Source organism: Dendrobates tinctorius, unplaced genomic scaffold, assembly GCF_039654945.1.
Source record: "Dendrobates tinctorius isolate UK_male_01 unplaced genomic scaffold, ASM3965494v1 ptg000031l, whole genome shotgun sequence".
NCBI classification, from domain to species: domain Eukaryota; kingdom Metazoa; phylum Chordata; class Amphibia; order Anura; family Dendrobatidae; genus Dendrobates; species Dendrobates tinctorius.
This window is the reverse complement of record NW_027361699.1, coordinates 23,583,370-23,600,505: the sequence shown is the minus strand read 5'-3', so window position 1 is coordinate 23,600,505 and position 17,136 is coordinate 23,583,370. Positions and strand designations below refer to the sequence as shown.

The 17,136-nt window shown below is 43.4% G+C and overlaps 1 protein-coding gene across 4 annotated transcripts in view; it reads left to right on the top strand.

Annotated features, from left to right (window-relative positions):
- The window catches only part of LOC141086301 (zinc-regulated GTPase metalloprotein activator 1B-like), a 347,538-nt gene that overhangs the window by 35,956 nt on the left and 294,446 nt on the right, over positions 1-17,136 (top strand). For all 4 annotated transcript variants that reach the window (XM_073572259.1, XM_073572258.1, XM_073572261.1 and 1 more), the window contains one exon: positions 4,586-4,711. In XM_073572259.1, coding sequence (XP_073428360.1) covers positions 4,606-4,711 — 106 coding nt within the window. In that variant the 5' untranslated portion in view covers positions 4,586-4,605. The remainder of the gene's footprint in view (positions 1-4,585; positions 4,712-17,136) is intronic.

Below are 17,136 nucleotides of genomic sequence, written 5' to 3'. Positions count from 1 at the left end.
AAGTAGACATGTGGGAAATGTTATTTATTAACTATCTTGTGTCACATAACTCTGGTTTAACAGAATAAAAATTAAAAATGTGAAAATTGTGAAATTTTCACCAAATTTACGATTTTTTTTCACAGATAAACGCAAAAATTATCGATCTAAATTTACTACTAACATGAAGCCCAATATGTCACGAAATAATATTCTCAGAATCGCTAGGATACGTTGAAGCGTTCCTGAGTTATTACCTCATAAAGGGACACTGGTCAGAATTGCAAAAAATGGCCAGGTCTTTAAGGTCAAAATAGGATGGGTCGTGAAGGGGTTAAAATTTTTTCGGGCCTTGGGATTGGTTCAGTATGGCATTGTTGCCCTTGGAAAAATGTTGTGAACCCCTGTTCTAGAGTAAGAAATTGGATTGCAGAGATCAAGTAATCATTTAACTCAACTTCCTATGACCTACATGTCCATACAGACAGCTTAGGAGGGTTGATCCTACTGACTGATTCCCTCATTGGGTCAAATAGATCTATTTAATATTTATAGTTTACTGTAAGTTCTGATAACTGATTGGCTTTCACTTCACCAGTCAGGAGCATTACTGTTATGACTAATAATGGTAAAGCACAAATCAATCTGTTTTAGATAAATCAGTATATTTTGGGGTGTAGAAGTGTTTCTGTGGGTCTGGTCAGGTTTTGTGCTTTCTCCCCAGTGCCGGAAGGCAGTAAGTGCCTACTCATTGGGGACCTGAAGTGAAAGTTGTTACTTTAGATTATGTTTAATAAATGTTCAGGCTCCATCATTTTCTTTGCGAGATGGGTGGTTATTTCTGTCCACCAAGCAGGATGTGTGCGATGGAGAAGCTTAAATTACATTTCCCAAGGGCACATGAGCCAGCATCACAATGCTGATCGGTACGGGGAAACAAGTAGAAGCAAGGATTTATGTTGTTGAAGGACGCTACATTGCCAGTAATAGAAGTATGAAGGACGACCGCCTCTTTACGACAAAGGAGGAATTCACAAGTAATTCCCTTGTTAGGGGAACCCTGGAAATGAAATGTTTCTGTTTTATCGCCTTTCTGGATAATGACCATGTGCTATATTTAAAACTGCTGTAAATAATAAGTAGCATAGCTGTAGAAAGACATGGGACTCAATACTAGTGATTTGGTCTTGATGTGGGTGTGCACTGGAGTCAGACGCCCTTGATTCACTAAGGCCTCTTTCACACATCAGTTTTTTGCCTTCAGGCGCGATCCGGCTTTTTTTTGTAAAACCGGATCCGGCAAAATGCAATGCCGGATCCAGTTTTTCCCCATTGACTTGCATTAGCGCCGGATCGTGCCGGATGGCATTGCGTTTCATCCGTTTTTTGCCGGATCCGGCAACGTGTCTCATTCCGGCGTCTGGAAAAAACGGCTACTGTAACGTTTTTTGTCTCCGGCGAAAAAGCCGGAAGCGCCGGATCCGGCGCTTCCAGCTTTTTGCTACAATGAAAGTCTATGGGCGCCGGAATGCGCCGGATCCAGAAAAAGACGGATCCAGCCACCGGATCCGGTTTTTTTAAGTCTGCGCATGCTCAGATCCAATTGGCCAGCCCCCAGGAACAGATATAACCTGCTAGACGGATCCAGCAAAAAAACGGATCCGTTTCTACAGTTCTCCAAAATTTATGCCGGATCCGTTTTTTCTAAAAATAGCCGGATCCTGCCTGACGGCAAAAAACTGATGTGTGAAAGTAGCCTAAGAGGCGCAAGCCTCCTATTGAACCAAGAGCATCTGACACTTGGTGTGCATCGGGTCACAAATCTTACTCCAATCTGGAGCTGCCTCCATTCTTCATGAATTTGACATGCAGGGGTAGCCACTCAACTATCCCAACCCAGCTTCGTCGAGCTCTGACACAGTTGGTGAAAATGATGTGAGAACACCAAAGGTCGCAAAATTGTAGCGCAGCCTTACGTTGCTCCAAAATGTTGTGGACATTTCAAAAGCTTAATTCTGGTGTAAAAGCTTTGGTGAATCGGGCCCATGGATCGCTCATCGAAAACTCCATGTATTGCAAAAATTTACAAAACTTGAACACACGGTTCTTCGTTAACATTCTGATGAATCCCACAGTCAAGTCGCCCAGAACCTGTTAGCCCATCCCTAACCTTAAAGGTGCGGTGTCTTGTGCCACCCATCTCTGACATAGCGGGGGGAGGTATGCAGGTGTCCCACAACACCTATGCTGCAAGGTAAAGCCCCATGGCTCCTGGTCACACCACCCCACAAGCACCATAACAATGGTGGACACAGTGCCCAACAGCTAGTGAGAGGAGCAATCTCACCTTCCTCATAGCTGAAACAAAAAGCTGAGAATAGGCAAAACCCCTCTTGCAGTTTCCTAATTTAAAAATGTTTGGGCCTAATGAGAGTGATGCTGGTCCAAGTGACAAAAAGAGGGGTCAGACTATGCAATGTAACAAACCTGTAGAGCACAAGTAGTTTTCAGTGGTGGTGACCTGGCATATATTCCTTATACTATCTATTCAGCAGGCACAGGTGATTATGGCTTGGACTACATGGCAGCATATGTCAGCTATACTACAGTTGTGGCCAAAAGTATTGACACCCCTGCAATTCTGTCAGATAATACTCAGTTTCTTCCTGAAAATGATTGCAAACACAAATTCTTTGGTATTATTATCTTCATTTAATTTGTCTTAAATGAAAAAACACAAAAGAGAATGAAGCAAAAAGCAAAACATTGATCATTTCACACAAAACTCCAAAAATGGGCCAGACAAAAGTATTGGCACCCTCAGCCTAATACTTGGTTGCACAACCTTTAGCCAAAATAACTGCGACCAACCGCTTCCGGTAACCATCAATGAGTTTCTTACAATTCTCTGCTGGAATTTTAGACCATTCTTTGGCAAACTGCTCCAGGTCCCTGATATTTGAAGGGTGCCTTCTCCAAACTGCCATTTTTAGATCTCTCCACAGGTGTTCTATGGGATTCAGGTCTGGACTCATTGCTGGCCACCTTAGAAGTCTCCAGTGCTTTCTCTCAAACCATTTTCTAGTGCTTTTTGAAGTGTGTTTTGGGTCATTGTCCTGCTGGAAAACCCATGACCTCTGAGGGAGACCCAGCTTTCTCACACTGGGCCCTACATTATGCTGCAAAATTTGTTGGTAGTCTTCAGACTTCATAATGCCATGTACACGGTCAAACAGTCCAGTGCCAGAGGCAGCAAAGCAACCCCAAAACATCAGGGAACCTCCGCCATATTTGACTGTAGGGACCGTGTTCTTTTCTTTGAATGCCTCTTTTTTTCTCCTGTAAACTCTATGTTGATGCCTTTGCCCAAAAAGCTCTACTTTTGTCTCATCTGACCAGAGAACATTCTTCCAAAACGTTTTAGGCTTTTTCCGGTAAGTTTTGGCAAACTCCAGCCTGGCTTTTTATGTCTCGGGGTAAGAAGTGGGGTCTTCCTGGGTCTCCTACCATACAGTCCCTTTTCATTCAGACGCCGATAGATAGTACGGCTTGACACTGTTGTACCCTCGGACTGCAGGGCAGCTTGAACTTGTTTGGATGTTAGTCGAGGTTCTTTATCCAACATCCGCACAATCTTGCGATGAAATCGCTTGTCAATTTTTCTTTTCCGTCCATATCTAGGGAGGTTAGCCACAGTAAACTTCTTGATGACACTGCGCACGGTAGACACAGGAACATTCTGGTCTTTGGAGATGGACTTGTAGCCTTGAGATTGCTCATGCTTCCTCACAATTTGGTTTCTCAAGTCCTCAGACAGTTCTTTGGTCTTCTTTCTTTTCTCCATGCTCAATGTGGTACACACAAGGACACAGGACAGAGGTTGAGTCAACTTTAATCCATGTCAACTGGCTGCAAGTGTGATTTAGTTATTGCCAACACCTGTTAGGTGCCACAGCTAAGTTACAAGTGCTGTTAATTACACAAATTAGAGAAGCATCACATGATTTTTCGAACAGTGCCAATACTTTTGTCCACCCTCTTTTTTATGTTTGGTGTGGAATTATATCCAATTTGGCTTTAGGACAATTCTTTTTGTGTTTTTTCATTTAAGGCAAATTAAATGAAAATAATAATGCCAAAGAATTTGTGTTTGCAACCATTTTCAGGAAGAAACTGAGTATTATCTGACAGAATTGCAGGGGTGTCAATACTTTTGGCCACAACTGTATATTGAGGATTTAGTGAGAACCTATCATTAGGATTTCTGTTCCCAAAAAGCTTCTAAAATTGTCATAGCGTAATGTCCCTGGCCTGTGGGGTGCCAGTAAGGCCATCTGCCATTCTCTCCACCATGCCTTCTCACTGCAATTTAAAATACTGTGATCAGAGTTAATGTTATCATTTATGAAAGAAGATAGATTTACAATTTATGATTTTCTATCACGGTAGAAACCGGATTGCTGGTAATTTGATAACCTAGATCCTGCTGACAGTTTCCTGTTAAATGCTTGTGCTATGCAGATGTTTTGCATTGATTAATTTAACTTATTTAGGTTTCTCCAAAGTAAAATTAAAACTATTGTCGGTGTAATAAATCTTTTTCCAGTGTGAGACCCCATTGTCTTCATGGAGGAGGATGACGACTGCCCAGAACTTGTTCCCATCAAAGATTCGGTGCAGGATGAGCAACCAGCGACCAAGATCCCAGTCACTATCATCACTGGTTACTTAGGTGAGTACACCCTTGGCTCTAATACTGATACTGCTCCATTGGCACAAAACAGCCTTTCTTCAAACACACATGCATCTGAATGTTTTTTTTTCCTGCAGCAAGCACGTACATTTTTTTTTCTAAGAATATTGAGATGAATGGAACAACCACAAAAATGTCTGCATCTAGATTCCTATTCATCAATATAATGGTCTACATGTTAAACATCTACATTTTTGTAGATTTTCTTTTAGTATGTGAGATATTGAGGGTGGCTGGGATCTTTGTAGTGTCAAAACATGTCAAAATATATGATGTAATTAAACACCAAAAAGCAAAAAAAAAACAACCATAATTACTGTCCCTGACAGAAGTTATGTCGCTTATCCATGTTATGTAAATAAAAGCTTATAACCTGACGTTAAATTCATCCATTGGTTGTATAAATTATTCTTATGAAGGCTGAAACCCTCCGAAATGTGGTTTAGGTTAAGAAAATGGCATCAATGCAGAAATATTGATCATTTAATGGACACAGAATGGTCAGATTTTGGCAAAACAAAAGTTTAGTTGGCCACAGAAAGTAATGTGATATTCAATCAAATAATTAACTTAAAATAAAAACTTCTGTCAGGGAGTGTACTGATTTTTGGTCACCGCATCTTCCCAAAAATCCAAAAACAATACAAATCAATCAAAGTATTGTATCTACCGCACAACGGTATCGATAAATGTCAGCTCGTCACACAAAAAACAGGCCCTTTCACAGCCGCTTAAATGGAAAAATAAAATGGTTTCGGGTCTCAGAAAGTGGCAAATTGAACCAATACATAAACCAATATACAGCTCTGGCAAAAAGACCACTGCACAGTTTCAAAAAATTCAGCTTCTCTACATGTCTGACAGCCATCCCATTCCACTGTCAGTTAAATTCCATCCAGAGTACACCTCATTCTACCTAATGTGCTTCTGATTAGGTGATCACCGGAACCAAATCTTATTTAACGAAGGAAAGTATTAAAAACCCTGCCGTGGTGTTCACAATCCTCTTGCAATAGGACAAGCTGGATGGCAAAACAAGTGCTAGTAATATCCCAAAAGTAATAGGAATGAAAAAAATTACTTTTAACTATGCCAAAGGAGTTGAAAAGAAATGTCTTGAGTGAGGAAAAGAATGGCTCAATTCTGGCTTTACTAGCAAAGGGATACAGTGAGCGTCATGTGGCTTCCATCCTTTAAATTTCTAAGACGGCAGTCCATTACAACAAGGTTAAGCAGCAGACATTGGGGACAACAAAGCTACAGACCGGCAGAGGACAAAAAAATGACTCTCCACCGACTGAATGTCACTCAGCAACCGCAGGATGGCATCAAGTGACCTACAAAAAAAAAATTGCACCTTTTTCCGATACCCGTCTTCATTTTTTGTAATCTGGGGTTGCATGAGGGCTTCTTTTTTGCGTGCCAACTTGACGTGTTTAGTGATACAATTTTAGTGTAGATACGATCTTTTGATCGCCCATTATTGCATTTTAATGCAATATCGCAGTGACCAAAAAACTGTAATGTTGGCGTTTTGACTTTTTTCTCGCTACACCGTTTAGTAATCAGGTTAATCCTATTTTTTATTGATAGATCGGGCGAATCTGAACACGGTGATACGAAATAAGTGTATGTTTGATTTTATTTTATTGTTTTATTTTGAATGGGGCGAAAGGGGGGGATTTGAACTTTTTATATTTTTATTTTTTAATATTTTTAAAATCATTTTTTTTTACTTTTGGCATGCTTCAATAGTCTCCAAGGGAGACTAGAAACTGCCACAACCCGATCGGCTCTGCTACATAGAGGCGATGTCAGATCACCTCTATGTAGTAGATTTGCTCAGTTGCTATGAGCGTCGACCACTGGGTGGCGCTCACAGCAATCCGGCACTGACAACCATAGAGGTCTCCAGGAGACCTCTGGTTGTCATGCCAACGCACCAGTGACCCACGATCGCGTGACGCGGGTCACCGGTGTGCGTATTTTCGGAGTGATTGCCGGAAGCGCTTGTTAAATGCCACTGTCAGTTTGACAGCGACATTTGACAGGTTAATAGCTGCGGGTGGATCGCAATTCCACCCGCAGCTATTGTGGGCACATGTCAGCTGTTTAAAACAGCTGACGTCCCGGGAAAGATGTGGGCTCACCGCCAGAGCCCACATCAAAGGGAGGGAGTCCGACTGCGGCGTACTATTATGCCCGATATCAGCAAGGGGTTAATGTCTAAACTGCTGGCAATAAAATTGAGTACACCCCTAAGTGAAAATGGACAAATTGTGCCCAAAATGTAAATATTTTGTGTGGCCACCATTATTTTTAAGCACTGCCTTAACTTTCTTGGGCATGGAGTTCACTAGAGCTTCCAAGGTTGCCCCTGGAATTCTCTTCCACTCCCCCATGACGACATCACAGAGCTGGTGTATGTTAAACACCTTGACTTCCTCCAACTTCCATTTGAGGATGTCCCACAGATGCTTAATTGGGTTTATGTCTGGATACATGCTAGGCCAGTCCAGCACATTTACCCTCAGTTTCTTTAGTAAGGCAATGGTAGTCTGAAAGTGTATTTGGGGTCCTTAACATGTTGGAATAATGCATGCGGCCCAGTATCCGAAGGTAGGAGATCATGCTCTATGTCATAGTACATGTTGGCATTCATGGTTCCCTCCTTCTGTAGCTCCCCACTGCAGGCAGCACTCATGCAGCCCCAAAACATGACACTCCCACCACCATGCATGACTGTAGGCAAGACACATTTGTCTTTGTACTCCACACCTGGTTGCCACCACATACACTTGACACCATCTGAACCAAATAGGGTTATCTTGGTCTCATCAGACCACAGATCATGATCCATTAATCCATGTCCTTAGTTTGCTTGTCTTCAACAAAATATTTAAGGGATTTCTTGTGCATCATCTTTAGAAGAGGCTTCTTTCTGGGATGACAGTCATACAGACCATTTTGATGCAGTTGTGCGGTGTATGATCTGTGCACTGACAGGTTGACCCCCTGTGATGCAGTGACCCCTGTGACAGCTAGGGGGCACAGTATGGGTCATGCATGCAGGCGTTCCTTCATTGTAATAGGGAAAATGGTGAGCGGCAGGATTATAAATGGCCGATAGGTATCACAGGGGTGGGTGCCCTGTGATGGTAGCTGGAATATGTGTTAATCAGCAGATATACTGCTGATGGTTTCTTCTGTTTTACAATGGGCGGCTTCCAGGTGACTTGGTGAGATGGATGGGACCAGTCACCTACAAACCCACCCAAGGGACGTGTGTCTGAACGCCCAAAGTAAAGCCTGTGTGTGTATGGCTGGGTGTGTTAAAAGGACCTGCAATGAGGTCATAACCATGTGATCCATACCTCACCTGTGGGTGTAGTTATGTACCATATAATGTGCCTGAGGTCTGGTGACATGGGGGAGTGCATGGACCTGACTGGTTCATGTGAAAGGTCCTGGAAGGCCTATGTGTCGGAAGGTGTTCTACCTCCCTGAAGAGCACATGGAGACTTTGGACCTGGTGAGGCTGGTGTGTTAAGAGACCCTGGGAGTAAGGGTCGGATCCCTGAACAGCACCCGGACAGGCCATGTGTGTGAGCAGAGTCTGTGACGGCCTGCGTTTGGGGTAGCCACTGCCCGGCTGTGGGTCTGGAACCGTGAGGTGGCCTAGTGAATAAGGCACTGTCCGGAACGGTGATCCCAGTGCGGCTGCTTCCCTGAGTGAAAAGGACTAACCAAGAGTCGGCGTCAGGAGCAGGAGCTCCTAAGAGGTAACCCCGGACAGGGGGAAATAACTGTGTTGAGGCTATAGAGCCTGTTTTCTGGACGTGGCACAGCCTGTAACTGAGAGAGCGAAGCTCTACTATAGACACTAAGAATTCATCTGTCGGATACAAGACTGTTTGCCTTGTGTTGCCTTATGTGGTTTATGCTGTATAATAAACCACATAGACTGTTTAAATGGAAAGTGTTCCTGTGTGCCGTGAATCCGCTGCCAAGTGAGTGTTCCCCAACGCACTCAATGAGCGCTACCTTACACCCCCCCCACCTCTTTAACCTATGCAGCAATGCTGGCAGCACTCATACGTCTATTTTGAAATGTCAACCTTTGGATGTGACACTGAGCACGTACACTCAGCTTCTTTGGTTGACCATGGTGAGGCCTGTTCTGAGTGGAACCTGTCTTGTTAAACCGCTATATGGTCTTGGCCACCGTGCTGAAGCTCAGTGTCAGGGTGTTGGCAATTTTCTTATAGCCTAGGTAATCTTTTTGTAGAGCAGCATTTCTTTTTTTCAGATCCTGAGAGAGTTATTTACCATGAAGTGTCATGTTGAACTTTCAGTGACCGGTATGAGAATGTGTGAGAGCAGTTACACCAAATTTTACACACTTGCTTCCCATTCATAATGGAGACATGTGTAACATCAATGAGTCACATGACATCGGGAAGGGAAAATGACTAATGGGCACACTTTGGTTAATTTCACTTAGGGGTGTACTCACTTTTGTTACCAGTGATTTAGACATTAATGACTGTATGTTGAGTTTAGAGGGATCACACAAAATTTACAATGTTATACATGCTGTACACTGACTACTTTACATTGAAGGATTTACTCAGTTTTTGATGTACTGTATGTGAATTTATGATAGCATCAATAAATTGTAGGTAGTTCCTTGACACCAGCAGCAGTCATGTAGCCCAACATAAGGACTTTGCCACTACTAAGTCTCACTGTAGGCAGCATTCATAACAAAAATGAATTTAGAAAAATGCATGGTGCCTACAGTCAAACATGTTGGTGTAAAATCCTGATATTAAAATGAACATCTAATGTTAGCGTAAGTACACCTGCTTCAACGTGTATAAGATATCTATTTACTAATTAGATCTTAGTCATGTTGAAGCAGGTGTACTTACTCTAGCTATTCATCTTAGTAGCCAGATTTTCTAGTCATTCTGACATGGATTTTCAAAGTAAGTATGCCATCCACATCAGGTTGAAAAGGTCCCAAGGAATACTGGATTCCTTGTGCTTTCAGGTTGTTTATAAGATGAGTGTTATCGGATACATGAGTTTGAGAAACAATTCTGAAGTGTTTCTAGTTTATTTTATCTCTGCCAGGGTAGAACGCTAAAAACAACCATTATTGGCATTTTTTTTCTACTGTTGTGCATATTGTGCCCATATTTCCACCGATAATGATGAGTTTGTCATAATAAACTCATAGTACAGCAGCAGCACTATTGCTTTATGTAGGAACTAAACACAGGTTCGGGTTTATTTTAATTATCTTTTAATAATCCTCTACACTTAACAAGGCCCTCACACCAGTTCCAAAAGGGACCAGGCCTCTTATTTTATTACATGCAAAACACAAGCCGCGGAGACACCATCACATGTTTCTCAACGCAAGCAATAACTAGCCAGGTCTTTCACCGGGAAGGAACAACCACGGGAAGGGCAGTCTCCAATGATGGAAACCACCTATGCCAAAACATGGTATCCATCCACAGACAGACACTGATGAGGGGCAATACCCCGAAACAGCTGTCTGTGGATGGATACCATGTCTTGGCATAGGTGGTTTCCTTCATTGGAGACTGCTCTTCCCGTGGTTGTTCCTTCTCAGGGAAAGACCTGGCTAGTCATTGCTTGCATTGAGAAACGTGATGGTGTCTCCGCGGCTTGTGTTTTGTATGTTTTTTGCATATTTCCCATAAGGGATGCGGGCATTGCTCTAGATCACTGCGTTGAGAAACATGTGATGGTGTCTCCGCAGTGTTGGATGTTGATCTCCATGAGTTCATTCATCATCACTTTTCACAGTCTTCTACTAGACATTGCTCCTACTGGCCAGTTTCCTACTCCACACTGATGAGGGGCAATACCCCGAAACAGCTGTCTGTGGATGGATACCATGTTTTGACATAAGTGGTTTCTTTCATTGGAGACTGCCCTTCCCGTGGTTGTTCCCTACAGGGGAAAGACCTGGCTAGTCATTGCTTGCGTTGATAAACATGTGATGGTGTCTCCGCGGCTTGTGTTTTGCATATATTTACATATTTCCCATAAGGATGGGGGCATTGCTCTAGAATCACTGCGTTGAGAAACATGTGATGGTGTCTCCGCGGCTTGTGTTTTGTATGTTTTTACATATTTCCCATAAGGGATGGGGGCATTGCCCTAGAATCACTGTGTTGAGAAACATGTGATGGTGTCTCCGCGGCTTGTGTTTTGTATGTTTTTACATATTTCCCATAAGGGATGGGGGCATTGCCCTAGAATCACTGCGTTGAGAAACATGTGATGGTGTCTCCGCGGCTTGTGTTTTGCATGTTTTTACATATTTCCCATAAGGGATGGGGGCATTGCCCTAGAATCACTGCGTTGAGAAACATGTGATGGTGTCTCCGCGGCTTGTGTTTTGTATATTTTTACATATTTCCCATAAGGGATGGGGGCATTGCCCTAGAATCACTGCGTTGAGAAACATGTGATGGTGTCTCCGCGGCTTGTGTTTTGCATGTTTTTACATATTTCCCATAAGGGATGGGGGCATTGCCCTAGAATCACTGCGTTGAGAAACATGTGATGGTGTCTCCGCGGCTTGTGTTTTGTATGTTTTTACATATTTCCCATAAGGGATGGGGGCATTGCCCTAGAATCACTGTGTTGAGAAACATGTGATGGTGGCTCCGCGGCTTGTGTTTTGTATGTTTTTACATATTTCCCATAAGGGATGGGGGCATTGCCCTAGAATCACTGCGTTGAGAAACATGTGATGGTGTCTCCGCGGCTTGTGTTTTGTATGTTTTTACATATTTCCCATAAGGGATGGGGGCATTGCCCTAGAATCACTGCGTTGAGAAACATGTGATGGTGTCTCCGCGGCTTGTGTTTTGCATGTTTTTACATATTTCCCATAAGGGATGGGGGCATTGCCCTAGAATCACTGTGTTGAGAAACATGTGATGGTGGCTCCGCGGCTTGTGTTTTGTATGTTTTTACATATTTCCCATAAGGGATGGGGGCATTGCCCTAGAATCACTGCGTTGAGAAACATGTGATGGTGTCTCCGCGGCTTGTGTTTTGCATGTTTTTACATATTTCCCATAAGGGATGGGGGCATTGCCCTAGAATCACTGCGTTGAGAAACATGTGATGGTGTCTCCGCGGCTTGTGTTTTGCATGTTTTTACATATTTCCCATAAGGGATGGGGGCATTGCCCTAGAATCACTGCGTTGAGAAACATGTGATGGTGTCTCCGCGGCTTGTGTTTTGCATGTTTTTACATATTTCCCATAAGGGATGGGGGCATTGCCCAAGAATCACTGCGTTGAGAAACATGTGATGGTGTCTCCGCGGCTTGTGTTTTGCATGTTTTTACATATTTCCCATAAGGGATGGGGGCATTGCCCTAGAATCACTGCGTTGAGAAACATGTGATGGTGGCTCCGCGGCTTGTGTTTTGTATATTTTTACATATTTCCCATAAGGGATGGGGGCATTGCCCTAGAATCACTGCGTTGAGAAACATGTGATGGTGTCTCCGCGGCTTGTGTTTTGCATGTTTTTACATATTTCCCATAAGGGATGGGGGCATTGCCCTAGAATCACTGCGTTGAGAAACATGTGATGGTGTCTCCGCGGCTTGTGTTTTGTATGTTTTTACATATTTCCCATAAGGGATGGGGGCATTGCCCTAGAATCACTGTGTTGAGAAACATGTGATGGTGGCTCCGCGGCTTGTGTTTTGTATGTTTTTACATATTTCCCATAAGGGATGGGGGCATTGCCCTAGAATCACTGCGTTGAGAAACATGTGATGGTGTCTCCGCGGCTTGTGTTTTGTATGTTTTTACATATTTCCCATAAGGGATGGGGGCATTGCCCTAGAATCACTGCGTTGAGAAACATGTGATGGTGTCTCCGCGGCTTGTGTTTTGCATGTTTTTACATATTTCCCATAAGGGATGGGGGCATTGCCCTAGAATCACTGTGTTGAGAAACATGTGATGGTGGCTCCGCGGCTTGTGTTTTGTATGTTTTTACATATTTCCCATAAGGGATGGGGGCATTGCCCTAGAATCACTGCGTTGAGAAACATGTGATGGTGTCTCCGCGGCTTGTGTTTTGCATGTTTTTACATATTTCCCATAAGGGATGGGGGCATTGCCCTAGAATCACTGCGTTGAGAAACATGTGATGGTGTCTCCGCGGCTTGTGTTTTGCATGTTTTTACATATTTCCCATAAGGGATGGGGGCATTGCCCTAGAATCACTGCGTTGAGAAACATGTGATGGTGTCTCCGCGGCTTGTGTTTTGCATGTTTTTACATATTTCCCATAAGGGATGGGGGCATTGCCCAAGAATCACTGCGTTGAGAAACATGTGATGGTGTCTCCGCGGCTTGTGTTTTGCATGTTTTTACATATTTCCCATAAGGGATGGGGGCATTGCCCTAGAATCACTGCGTTGAGAAACATGTGATGGTGTCTCCGCGGCTTGTGTTTTGCATGTTTTTACATATTTCCCATAAGGGATGGGGGCATTGCCCTAGAATCACTGCGTTGAGAAACATGTGATGGTGTCTCCGCGGCTTGTGTTTTGCATGTTTTTACATATTTCCCATAAGGGATGGGGGCATTGCCCTAGAATCACTGCGTTGAGAAACATGTGATGGTGTCTCCGCGGCTTGTGTTTTGCATGTTTTTACATATTTCCCATAAGGGATGGGGGCATTGCCCTAGAATCACTGCGTTGAGAAACATGTGATGGTGTCTCCGCGGCTTGTGTTTTGCATATATTTACATATTTCCCATAAGGGATGGGGGCATTGCCCTAGAATCACTGCGTTGAGAAACATGTGATGGTGTCTCCGCGGCTTGTGTTTTGCATATATTTACATATTTCCCATAAGGGATGGGGGCATTGCCCTAGAATCACTGCGTTGAGAAACATGTGATGGTGTCTCCGCGGCTTGTGTTTTGCATGTTTTTACATATTTCCCATAAGGGATGGGGGCATTGCCCTAGAATCACTGCGTTGAGAAACATGTGATGGTGTCTCCGCGGCTTGTGTTTTGCATGTTTTTACATATTTCCCATAAGGGATGGGGGCATTGCCCTAGAATCACTGCGTTGAGAAACATGTGATGGTGTCTCCGCGGCTTGTGTTTTGTATGTTTTTACATATTTCCCATAAGGGATGGGGGCATTGCCCTAGAATCACTGTGTTGAGAAACATGTGATGGTGGCTCCGCGGCTTGTGTTTTGTATGTTTTTACATATTTCCCATAAGGGATGGGGGCATTGCCCTAGAATCACTGCGTTGAGAAACATGTGATGGTGTCTCCGCGGCTTGTGTTTTGCATGTTTTTACATATTTCCCATAAGGGATGGGGGCATTGCCCTAGAATCACTGCGTTGAGAAACATGTGATGGTGTCTCCGCGGCTTGTGTTTTGCATGTTTTTACATATTTCCCATAAGGGATGGGGGCATTGCCCTAGAATCACTGCGTTGAGAAACATGTGATGGTGTCTCCGCGGCTTGTGTTTTGCATGTTTTTACATATTTCCCATAAGGGATGGGGGCATTGCCCTAGAATCACTGCGTTGAGAAACATGTGATGGTGTCTCCGCGGCTTGTGTTTTGCATGTTTTTACATATTTCCCATAAGGGATGGGGGCATTGCCCTAGAATCACTGCGTTGAGAAACATGTGATGGTGTCTCCGCGGCTTGTGTTTTGTATGTTTTTACATATTTCCCATAAGGGATGGGGGCATTGCCCTAGAATCACTGCGTTGAGAAACATGTGATGGTGTCTCCGCGGCTTGTGTTTTGCATGTTTTTACATATTTCCCATAAGGGATGGGGGCATTGCCCTAGAATCACTGCGTTGAGAAACATGTGATGGTGTCTCCGCGGCTTGTGTTTTGCATGTTTTTACATATTTCCCATAAGGGATGGGGGCATTGCCCTAGAATCACTGCGTTGAGAAACATGTGATGGTGTCTCCGCGGCTTGTGTTTTGCATGTTTTTACATATTTCCCATAAGGGATGGGGGCATTGCCCTAGAATCACTGCGTTGAGAAACATGTGATGGTGTCTCCGCGGCTTGTGTTTTGCATGTTTTTACATATTTCCCATAAGGGATGGGGGCATTGCCCTAGAATCACTGCGTTGAGAAACATGTGATGGTGTCTCCGCGGCTTGTGTTTTGCATGTTTTTACATATTTCCCATAAGGGATGGGGGCATTGCCCTAGAATCACTGCGTTGAGAAACATGTGATGGTGTCTCCGCGGCTTGTGTTTTGCATGTTTTTACATATTTCCCATAAGGGATGGGGGCATTGCCCTAGAATCACTGCGTTGAGAAACATGTGATGGTGTCTCCGCGGCTTGTGTTTTGCATGTTTTTACATATTTCCCATAAGGGATGGGGGCATTGCCCTAGAATCACTGCGTTGAGAAACATGTGATGGTGTCTCCGCGGCTTCTGTTTTTGCATGTTTTTACATATTTCCCATAAGGGATGGGGGCATTGCCCTAGAATCACTGCGTTGAGAAACATGTGATGGTGTCTCCGCGGCTTGTGTTTTGCATATATTTACATATTTCCCATAAGGGATGGGGGCATTGCCCTAGAATCACTGCGTTGAGAAACATGTGATGGTGTCTCCGCGGCTTGTGTTTTGCATGTTTTTACATATTTCCCATAAGGGATGGGGGCATTGCCCTAGAATCACTGCGTTGAGAAACATGTGATGGCGTCTCCGCGGCTTGTGTTTTGCATGTTTTTACATATTTCCCATAAGGGATGGGGGCATTGCCCTAGAATCACTGCGTTGAGAAACATGTGATGGCGTCTCTGCAGTGTTGGATGTTGATCTCCATGAGTTCATTCATCCTCATTTTTCACAGTCTTCTAAATTTATTACATCTGCTCCTCTAATTCCTCCTCAGAGAATCTGGTGAGCAATGCCTGTTTCGTAAACACCACAAAAATATGCCCAAAATAAAAAGTGCTATATCTCTGAAACCGTATGGTGGATTTACAAAAAAACCACTCTAGGGATCATAAGAAATAAAATAAGAGCAAAAACTAGCCACTTTTGGCCTGGTGACAGGTCCCATTTAAAGATAATTGGTCACCATTTTCTTTTGCCCATCTGAGACCAATATAAAGTAGGAACAGAGACCCGGGAGTCCAGCTCTGAGTCAGATACTGGGTTACTGTTTTGATAAAACAATGTTTTATGTCCTGCATCTCTGCTAGTCCTCTCATTGGTAAACTCCTATTATACAGTCCTCTGTACTCCTGAGCGATTTTCTTTTCTTGTCCCAAACCTTTTGCTTGTGCATAGTGTAGACAAAAGGCTGTCAGCCAATGGCTCGGGTAGAGATAAACAACTTTGGAGAACTATAGCAAGAAGCCCAGCAAGTGACGTGCCATTGGAATCAGGGTCTCTCCCTATACATTACGCTGTACTCAGATTTGGAAGCGTAAATGTGGTGACAGATTCCCTTTTGCTATTTTTCTATGTAATATGATGCAATAGCACATTCTTGTGGTTATTCATGGTATAGCATGCTGTACAGTAGACGCTTGTAGTATGCTAATAGGTAAAAAATTCCTAAAATTGTTGGAAGTGGATTATGCTGGTTAGATAGTATGCTTGGCTTTTGTTAGTTTGTGTGTGTGTACTGACGGAGTGTACTCATGTATTTACATACATACTGTATATATTACACAGTGCTCAGCATAAATGAGTACACTCTATCAGATTTGTTAAAAAAATGTTTAGTTTCCTTTCTGAATCAACATTTCCTATGGGACACAATACATAAAAATCTCCCACAAATGTGGGCCATTGATTGCAAACAAGATTTGTTATTTTGCACAACCAAAAAAAGTAATTTTATGAACTAATTCATTCAAAACCATGTTGAAAAAATTAGTACACCCCAATGACAGTCGGTGTACACTTCAATGGAATGACATGCATGGGTCTTGTCCGCGAAGGAGGCCTCTCCTAGAGCTCATACACAAATAAGCTTGTCTAAAACTACAATTTGCCAAGGCCCATTCTGAAAAATATGAAGATTACTGGGACTGTATATTTTGGAGTGATGAGACCAGATAAATGTTTTTGGAACTGATGGCTTCAGTGATGTATGGCGTCACAAAGGTGAGAAGTACAAAGAATAGTGCATGGTGCCTACAGTGAGACATGGCGGAGGCAGTGTCCTACGTACTGTAGGGCTGCATGATTTCTGCTGGTGTTCGTTCTCTTCTGGTTCTCCTCCTACCTCTCTGACCGGTCCTTCACTTTATCTTTGGCTGGCTTCTCTTCCCCTTACTGTTGAAGTTCCTCAAG